The 10,401-nt window shown below is 47.7% G+C and overlaps 1 protein-coding gene across 1 annotated transcript; it reads left to right on the forward strand.

Annotated features, from left to right (window-relative positions):
• The first annotated feature begins 2,219 nt into the window (after positions 1-2,219).
• On the forward strand, positions 2,220-7,236 carry LOC128720903 (transmembrane channel-like protein 7). Its single transcript, XM_053814603.1, has 4 exons — positions 2,220-2,382; positions 2,472-2,609; positions 4,260-4,360; positions 4,440-7,236. Exons 1-4 carry the CDS (start codon positions 2,220-2,222, stop codon positions 7,233-7,235), a joined length of 3,198 nt encoding a protein of 1,065 aa, XP_053670578.1. The 3' UTR covers position 7,236.
• Positions 7,237-10,401: the final 3,165 nt, after the last annotated feature.

The following is a 10,401-nucleotide window of genomic DNA, read 5'->3' on the forward strand; positions in this document are numbered from 1 at the left end:
TTTTCGTTGGTTCAGAAGCACGTATATTTGTCTATTCCATAAATACCACGCTCGGTGCGTGGAAAAAGCAAACAGTAAAATATCGACATCCCGCGCCAATTCGAACGAATTATTATTCGTCACAATTTCCAGACCCGTAAAGCGGTATGGCCACGTGTTTTTCTTTCCTCGAAAACCATGTGCCGGCTTCGTTGGCTGTGCAATAATTTTCGGACGTTATGGACGTTTTTTATTTTGTATTCCCTTTTCCCACCCACAGCCCAGATGTATGACGGCACGATCGCAATTTTCTCTCCGGTTCATCCCTTCAAACCGGTGGAAAATGGGCCCGGCTTGAGGGGCAATGTTTATGCAACGGCCGGAAAAACCCCTTGAACCACGCGCGTTGCGTTCATGAATGGTCCCGAGAAAATAGAACTGCAGAAACGATACACATTTTCAGCCGCCGGCTGATCGTCACGAGAAGCCGCCCTGTTTCGGGGGTTGAGTTGGTTAGTACGCTTTTATCGCAAAAAAAAATCACCCTCTAAGGGTGGTTTCCGAGTGTTCTTCGCAGCCTTTCGAAGGTGGTAATTTCGGCTTGTTTGGTGATCAAACTTGCGAAAATGCCTTTGCCGGACGGCTTAATGGGCTCTCGATCGATCGGCGATCGAAAGCAGGGGTTTATTTTTAAGTTTACTACTCTACTACGACGTTCGAGACGGTTTGTGGGATGCCGTCGCGTCTTCGAGGACGCGTAGTTGCATGGTTCAGACGGCCGTTTGACGTGTGATCGATTGCTTCTCCGCTCGCTCGGGACAAAGTGCAGAGCTTGTCGTAACACGTCACACGGGCATGCATTTAACCGTGCCGCAAACGAGGACGACGTACTTTGGCGATCCCGAATCAACACGCCGGATTTGTGAGGGGTTAAGGTCATCGCTCAGTTGGGTGTGTTTTACACAACTGCTAATACGCTGCTCCCAATTTTCCGTTTTAAGCCGCAAGGACACTCGAAACCGATTGAGTTTTATTCGTGCCATATAGCTCCACACGCTCCAGGGTAAATGTTTGCCACTGACTCAGTGCAGGTTGTGGGGAAGTTTTCCGATTTTTCCCCCAAGTGGCATGCTTCAGACATCACTTCAAAGGTACGGTAAACCATACTAACCTTACCATGTAGCACGTAAGGGACTCAAAATCATATATGAAGATGATAAGGCTTCATACTGCCAATGACGCTTGAAGCCCGCTCTTGAAGCACTTCAAAGGTTATACTGCCATCAACACGAGCTGGAATACTTTCACTTCAAGGATCCTATCGAAGGGTTCGTGGGTAATAAAGCAACTGGTCAGAGCTGGTGTCTCAACAGTTCCTGAAGCTGTCAACTTTGCAATTAGGTCGTAAAGTCAAAGAAATAAAATTTTCATCAAAACAATACACAATTAAACGCCACACAGACGCACTTTACATTCAAGAGTTAGTCGTCGGCATCTGGCAGTGTAGAGTCAAATACAAAAGTACCGATCAATGTCGGCGCGATAAGATAACCAACCAGGCAAAAAGTCCCCCTGAAGGTCCGACGAGTGAAAGTCGTCCAGGAATAGGACAGGACGACACTTCACCCTCGCGTACTTCACACACGCGGAAAATCCTTCCATCAGGGCAACCGCTTATCTTATCGGAATCGAGTCGCCCAACTGTCAATTAGTAATTGAAGCCATTAACACCTCATCAGCGCATCGGTTCGTCGGCTTCCGTCTCCGTGTTTTGTGGGAGGTGTTTCATGCAGGGAGAACGCCCTAAGAATACTCCTTCGCCTCCTTGTGGGGTGATGATAAGCAATTAACGAGACATTAGATGAATCGTGAGGTCTTGCCGATGCAGGCCACGTTCACGTTACCGTGTGTGGTGTGCACAGCACCATTTCCGGGCCACGGAACCCACCGTTGGTGGTGATATAACAAACACACCATGCTATCCACATGTGTCATAGAAGCGTGCTTTTTTTTCTGACTCTCATTCGTGCACCTCTTCAACCGTACCGACGGTATCAGTAACATCTTCCCCATTGCTTCGAATCAATCGTGCTCGAGTGTCCATGTGGCTAACATGTGTACGCGTTCGCTTACCATCCGCTCTTACAGGAACTTCAACATACGAAGGAATTCAGACTGACGACACTGAGAAGGCGCTTTGAGAGGCCATCTTCCGGTAGGGCAATTACGCGTAAGGCACCATGTCCGGTGGTAAGGATCGCCGGTCGCGGGCAAGCAAAACGCAAGGATGGGAGGAAGCCGGTGGCGAGTTCTACCAGGAGAGCTATCCTGCCGATCTGGAGGGTATGCAACGCGATCCTTCGAAGATCGCGACCCTGCTACCATCGAAGCAAACGCGAAATGGTGAGTACTTGTCTCCGAGGGAGCATAAGGACTTCTTCTAACACCTACTAACGGGTTCGTTTTTTTTGTGTCCTTTCGTCCTGCTCTAGCTACGACACGACGCGTTCGCCCGGCACAAGGACAAGACACAAAAGGAGGCACACGGAGAAGAGCCAGCTTCTCAACCGTAGCCCGACGAGGCTCGCAATACCACGAGATGCAGGTGGCCACTCTGCCGGATTTGTCAGGTAAGCTTGGGAACGGCTCTCGATGAAGCCACGTCTCCATCGTATCGAATTTGGTGCCAAAATTGGGATGAACGCAAATTGCGGGAAAAAACTAGGTTTCATGAAATTGGGGGCAAATTATTCACATTGTGTCACCGGTGTCATCAGTGCGGCATTTGTCAAATGACCCAACAGGACAAACGGACCTCTTGCTGGTCAGCAAACAAAAAAATCCTCCCTCAAAGCACCAGTGAATTAAATGCTAATGAGCTTCGTGCTACGTCGACGTCAATAAATCCACAACACGTTGAAGCTGCAGCAGAACTGGCGCGTGAAATTGTCCCACACTAATTCGCCCCGATTCAATATCCAGCCACTTTAATGGGACCGGTCTCCCAGCCGCGCTCTTTCTCCCTTTATTCATTCTCCCTACCCTTGCGGTCGGCATAGTTCAACGAACGACGAGCGAACGACGCCCGGCAGCTTCTCGATCCACCCCTTTTCGCTAAAACCCACCACCCCCACGATGTCGAGGGTGCGTTGATTATACATCCACTAGCGGTACTAACGATGGGGCCGCGGGTCGTAAATTATCTCAAGAACATCATCGCGGTGGCGGTCTCTCTTCCTGGCTGCGAGGGTCGCGTGCATGAGCCCTTGGAGTCCCGTTGCATGTGGGTGGATGATGAGTCTATAGTTGATGGTGATTTTTTTTTTAATTTGAAGAGTCGCCAGTGAGTCATTGGGCACAGACAGTGAGTTGCCAAATTACGGGAAGGATCCGCAAGTGTTTGATAATCTTAAAAATCATGATATTTGCTTTTTTCATGCAAGAACATGAAGAGAAAAAATCATTAATGTGGTTGAACAAGTACGGCTACGTCCCGATATCGACAACTTGCATGAAGGTGGCAAAAACTGATCAAGTTTAATCCGGTTTTTGAAACGTAAGCTAAGACGCTGATCAACGTCGAGGTTTCTGTTGTCGATTTCTTTTTTTTTATCGCTCTTCCATTCCAAGATTTCGCATATATCTGCTGTTCGGCAAGAATCTGTGTTTCTCGCGAGCTGATGAGTCATTTACGATCGAACAGAGTGAGGTTTTTTTTGTGTAGGTCGCGTGACAAAGTTGTGTAACCAGAGCCAATAGCGCGAAATAAATTTAATTTAATTTGTTATTCCAAACATTTAAGTTACAGTTACAGTTTAAACGGTGTGAAAATAAGTATCAACATATAATAAGCATAAAACACAACATAACTTTGGTAGAAAAAAGATCAGTAATGAGAGAGTTATTTTTCCTCTGACTTTGATGCGGCTCTGATATCCCAAGACGCACGAATGTCGACAATTTAATTGATCCCCGCTAGATCTCGTTGAGAATGTACCGCACAACCCTAAGCGAAGGTCACTGGCGCGAATTTGCGACACTGACACTAACCTAGCGAGTGGGGCAGCATTCGCTAAACAGTGCTGCAATTATTACGGGCAAGAGAACACCGGAACAATGGTCCCAGGTTGTCACTCGAGCAAACGATCGGAGCCCGTGGCTGGGCTAATGATGATGAGGATGATGATGGTGATGGAGTGTCTACATCCGACAGCACCGGGGGCTTTGTTCCAACCAGGCTGGGTCGCATTGATATCGTTTCCTCTTCCCTTCCGACACAGAGAACCTCATCAACGAGGAGCGAACATGGGAGGAGATACGCGAGATCAAATCGATGCCGGTACCGATGGCGCAGAAGCGAGAGATGAAGGCCCACCTGCAGGTAAGCTGGGGTTGGAAGCACATGTAACGCTCCACGTGGTGTACTGATGTATCTCCCGCGACTCCTCATCTGCTTTTAGAACGCGACCAAGCTACGCCTGCAGGGCTTCGAACAGATCAAATGGCGCCGGCGGAAAGCGTGGCAAAGCTTTCGCTCGAAATGGGGCGAGTACCAGACGAAGCTGGAGCTGTGGCGCATGTCACTGAAGACGATCGAGGGCCATTTTGGGACGGGAGTTGTCGCGTACTTTCTCTTCCTGAGGTGGCTCGTCTTCCTGAACCTGCTGCTGTTCCTGCTGATATTCGCGTTTGTCGTGTTGCCACATCTTGTGCTGCGGGAACCGAGTGACCTACCCTGTGATATAACGACGGATCCAACGTCCGTCCAGTGCTGCTCTGAGGGCTATGAGAACGTTACACACACCGCACAGTTCTCTGTGCTGGATCTCATTCAGGGGACAGGTTTTATGGAGGGTACGCTGCTGTTCTACGGCATGTACACAAATCAGATCTACGGATACAGTCCGATGGAGGACCGGGCTTACCATGCGGCACGTCAACTTCGAGCGTCAGTGGCAGCAGCTAATGGATCTGGGACAATCGTGGATGCCGGTTTGCTGGAGGAGATTGCGGAGATGGGCGAAGATCAGAGCACAGAACGGCAGACGATATTGTACTATGATCTACCGCTGGTGTACGTGATCATCATCGCGATCTACTACATCATTACGCTGATCGCGATCATGCGTGCGGTTGTGCGCCAGTTCAAGGATCGCATCGCTGAGGGCGAAGGCCTGTTCTATCAGTACTGCAACCTGGTGTTCGGTGGTTGGGACTTCTGCATCCACAACCAGAAGTCGGCCGACATCAAGCACAAGGCGCTGTACAACGAGATCCGGTCGTTGCTCTACCAGAAGCGGCTTGAGCACGAGCGCAACAATCGATCGCGCGAGTTCATGCTCAAGCTGATCGCGATCCGCATGCTGATCAATCTGATCGTGTTCGTTATCCTGCTGCTGGCGGCCATCACGATCTACGTGCTGTTCAACGTGTCACTGGCTGAGCTCGAGCCGAACTTTACGCCCACACATCCGGTGAGCTTTGGTGAAGGTGTTGGCAACAGGACGCTCTACATGAGCTGGCCATCGTCGTGGTCGGTATTCTCCTCGGCATCGCAACGTGGAGCCATATCCTTTGCGAGCACAATCACTCCTCTACTGTCTCCGGCAAGCGATGATGGTGCGTCAGGTGGTGCTTTCAATTCGACTGATTCGTCGATCGATCGGCTAACGTTGGAAGAAAAGCTGCGTGTGTTGTTCTACGAGTTCCTGCCGTATCTTGCGATCGTGTGCATGAATCTCGTCGTTCCGCAGCTGTTTAACTATCTGGTGAAATACGAGAAGTATTCCCCGCTGTTCGTGATCAAGATCAGCCTTTTCCGGACGGTGTTCTTGCGGTTGTCCTCACTGGCGGTGCTGCTCAGTCGGTTCTACTTCCTGATCACGCCCATGAACGTCACGCAAAAGCTGATGCTGCTGATAAATGCATCGACCGAGCTGGGAGTGGAACAGATATCAACAACTACGCTACCACCGTCAACAACTAGCGTTGTGACTGCCAGCATTGCTACCAGCACCGTGGCTTACAACTTATCGGAGGTAAACGGGTCGTTCGTAGCGAATCTGACGACTACCACGCTATCGGTGCTTGGATCGATGCTCCTCGATCAGCAGCAAGATCCTGTAGCACAAGCGCAGACAGGGCAACAACCACCATTGCTACACCAGCGTCAACAGCAACAGCAGCAGCAGTGTTACGACGAGCAGAACGGTGCACCACAGTGCTGGGAAACGTTCGTTGGGCAGCAGTTCTACAAGCTGTTTATCGTTGACTTCGCGACGCACTTTCTCGTGACGTTCTTTGTGAATTTCCCGCGGGCGTTGTTTGCGCGCCATTCGAGCTCGCGTTTAGCAAAGTTTATCGGGGAGCAGGAGTTTGAACTCTCGAAGCACGTGCTCGATGTGATCTACTCGCAGACGCTCTGTTGGCTCGGCACGTTTTATACACCGTTTCTACCTGCGATCGCCGCTCTGCTCACGTTTCTGATGTTCTACATCAAGAAGTTTGCTTGTTTGGTCAACTCGAACCCCTCTACGATCTTGTACCGGGCGTCACGATCGAAGTCGCTGTTCATGTCGACCCTGCTGATCTCATTCACGCTCGCCCTGGTGCCGGTGGTGTATGCGCTCGCCGAGATAGTGCCATCACGCTCGTGTGGACCCTTCCGAGGACTACCATCCGTGTGGGATCGAGCCATCGCTGCCTTCATGAAGATGCCGCTATTTTTCCAAAACGTCATATTCTACTTCGGCACGGCGAGTTTCGCGATACCGTGCTTTGTGGTGTTGACTTTCTTCATCTACTATTACTACGCGGTGTCAACCGCCAACAGGCACATGGTTCAGGTGCTGAAGCAGCAGCTTGTACTCGAAGGACACGACAAGCAGTTTCTGCTTAGTCGGCTCAGTCTGTTCATCAAGCAGCAACAGGAGTACCAGAAACGCATGATGCGTCAAGCTGCCGAACAGCAACACATGCAGCAGCAGCAGCAGTACCATCAGCAATCTGCAACACCTTCCAACACCGCAAATAATGTGATACAGCAGCCTGGTTCGTACCAGCAGCCACCGATTGTACCACCGCCTCGGACCAACAGCCAGTCGCAGGCCGCAGAGCCTACGCCCGCGTTACCGCCACGTGCGGACCGCGATTCGAAACCGAGTAGCCGCGATAGGCCCAAGGATCTTCCTCCACCGCCAACTTCGGGCGGTGGTTCAGGCTTGGTCAGCAATTCTGTTGGTGGTGACATGAAGTAGACTGCGGACTGCGTTCACCATGAGATTAGAACACATTTCAACGTTTGTTCCTTTTAACCCTTCGTCCTGCAACGTGGAGGACTATCCAAGGGCGTGTGCGAGACACGACCGACTGATCGTGATATTAAATTCCAATCGTTTGGTTTTCTTATGATCTAGAGAACGGAAAATTCTTACTAATTATTCTTAAGTTACAGTACCCGTTTTAGCCGAAATTTTTAGGTACATTAGCGCGACGTAGTCGAGATGCTAGACGAACAGGATCACAGTTTTTAGCGGCCATTAACGCACGGTTATGAGAGACTTCGATATCGTCTGAAGTACACCTGTTGCCGAAGAGTTGCAAACACTCGTTCATGGGAATGGTATACCCATTCTAGTGATATGTTAGGCACACGTGGCAGAACAATTACTGAACAAGAAACATGCGGTTCATTATCTCTCTTAGTGCGAAGGACAGTTACGAAGTGCGTAGAAAATTTCCTCATGTAAAGGACACTTTGAAGGGCGGATTCCAGGAGCTTACCATACTTCTAAAGTGTACGAACTTCTGAGTAAGGTTGGCCATTGATCGACAATTCGGATCGAAGAGGAATTTATTTATTTCCATTAGCGTTGTACATACATATGTGTCCGTAGTGTAACAATATGTGTGCATGTGTGTATGTGTTCGAGCATCAATTAAAACGAATAAGACATATAGCGTAAGCTTTTGCGGTTAAAATAACAAGGATCTTGCCGCGCGCGTGATACTGTGCAGAAGCAGAACCTGACATTGTCTGTGTTGGCAAGGATATTACTCATTGTTGTCACCGGCGCTTCCACCATTTGAAAGCGATCACTCTTCAGTTCCATTTTCATACCTTTCAGTAGCACTGAAGATCATCCAGGAAGACGAATAATTTGGATACCAGGAGTAAAAATCAGCTCAACTAAAGTTTGTCATAGGAAAAGATTATAAAATTGATAGGACGCTACGTTGCATTACCATCATGGACCAAAACGCACGTGGTTCTCACCTTCTTTGGAGGATGAAATTTAAATTATTGTAGTGAGCTTAAGTAGCTAATCAAAAAAGACCACTTCTTACGGAAACCAAAAAAAAACATACATTTACTATAAATTCGAAGCGAAACCCGTGTCATGAATAGAATACGTTAATGCCGTGAGCAATAGCTCCTCCTTATCAGGAAGAGAAATCAAACTCGATAATGAGACTGGCTAATTTTAACTTTAGTTAGAGCCAACAGTCCCTGGTAAGAGGGCCAATGCGTAAGGCGGAAGAAGGTGACAGCAGTAACAAACCCCATACCCGGTGGATCAACGTTTTTGGAGTTATTTTATTTGGTGCTTTTTCACCCCGGGATTAATCATACCTCAACAAGCACCGGAATAGTCGATCCGAGTTACATGCTCATGTCAGAATGCTCAATATACAATAGGATTTCTGCTTTTGGAATGACTTCAGTAGCCATTACAAGGCACACAAACGCCATAAGATACGAATGTCCATTTTGCGTTACAAGGTGGAATTTGCATCGAGTTGCATCGAATACTGATATCGATTTGTACTATAACGTATACCCTCGATGTCTTTTAAATCAATACGTTTGCATCCTTCAAACCCTCTCCGCTCGCAGGCTGCGGGGACTCAACTGGTAGCTTTTACGAAAAGCCCCGTCTAGCCAACCGCGAAACATGAATCTTTAAAGACTTTAGCTATTATAGAACAACCTGTGTACATCGGTATGTTTCATATCCGCGTTTAGTATGATATACGTAATGTAGTAGAGTGGCAGCGGTTTAAAAACTAAGATCTCATCACACTACAGCAGATAATTGCTTACATCGCTTCGAACCGAAGCATTTCAGGGGTTTTGAGCAGAAGTAAATTCAATTTATAAATGGCTACATCAAAACCGAGCTTTAGGTAAAAATAAATCATACATCATGAAACAATCGAAAGAAAACTCTTTGTATCTGGATTTTTCTATACAGTTACTCTTAGCAGATGACGAAGTATTATCGATTTTTGGAATGAATACAGTTTCCTGGCTTTTAGTGGGTTTGCAGAACATATTGGCCATTATCATCAGAAATGGTACAGAACATGTCTTAAATAAAAGAGAGAATTACTTTTGGAGAAGAGCAACGAGTGATTCAAATGATGTGTCTCGGTTGAAAGTATTGAAGCCTAGGTATTAAACAAGTCACGATTATGGATGCATTTGACATTAAGGGAACGGCAACCCGGCTGTCATTCAAGTATTTATTTTATTTATAACTTCGGTCGGGAAAGTGCGCGTCATTCCTCGCAGAAGACATTTTTCAACAATTTGCGAGGATTTCGCGTATGTTCGTCGTCGAATTGAAGGTCGCTGGCTTAAATCTTTCAATTAGTAAGTAATTCGTTAGAGAAAGTTCGGTTCTGCGCCCCGACGGTGTCTTGTTTCTAGCCTCAAGCGGCAGAACGCCATTGTTGCGAAACTTGTCCTAATAGGGCTTTGTGGTGTGTTGTGTTTGGCGGCGTGAATGTTGTGCTCCGATGCTTCCCGCCATTTATTCGCAAGTTTTGAGTGACATTGTTTGTTAAAGATAGATGCCACAATCAAACGATGCTTCGAACGTTGCATTGAGAGGTTTTGCACGATGCACCCAAACGGTCTAAAAAGTGCGGGTACCAGAACGAGAAAGCAAGAAGGTCGAAGCGATAAGGCTATGTAGTACCGTTAGCTTTGATTTTTGTTTTACCGGGCATGCAAAACAATCGCAATCGCGCTCTTGCTTGTTTCCATCTAGCAGTAGTTGTTTGATAAGCGTTTTACTACACGCGTCCTCGGCGGCATTAGGGCGCGTTAGAATTGCGCTCATTAAGTTTATATTAAGTCTTGTGATATTTGTTGATAGATAAGTTACACTAAAATCTTCTCCAAAAGCATCTCTTAAGTAGCAGGTATAATTGAAAAAATGCGTATTCGGAATGGCTGTTAAGGTAGGGACAAAAATACCAAACAAAGTAGCGATGCTGTAAAAATGGCGAAGTCTGTGCAAGCGGACATCTTCGCGAAGCCATCTGCTGTTGTCCCTACGCTTCTTGCGAATCCACTCAAAGCGACAACGTATCCCATGGGGTGTGAGGCGTACATTGTTGCCCGAAACAGAGAAA

This window comes from Anopheles nili, chromosome 2 (genome assembly GCF_943737925.1).
Source record: "Anopheles nili chromosome 2, idAnoNiliSN_F5_01, whole genome shotgun sequence".
Taxonomy (NCBI): Eukaryota; Metazoa; Arthropoda; class Insecta; order Diptera; family Culicidae; genus Anopheles; species Anopheles nili.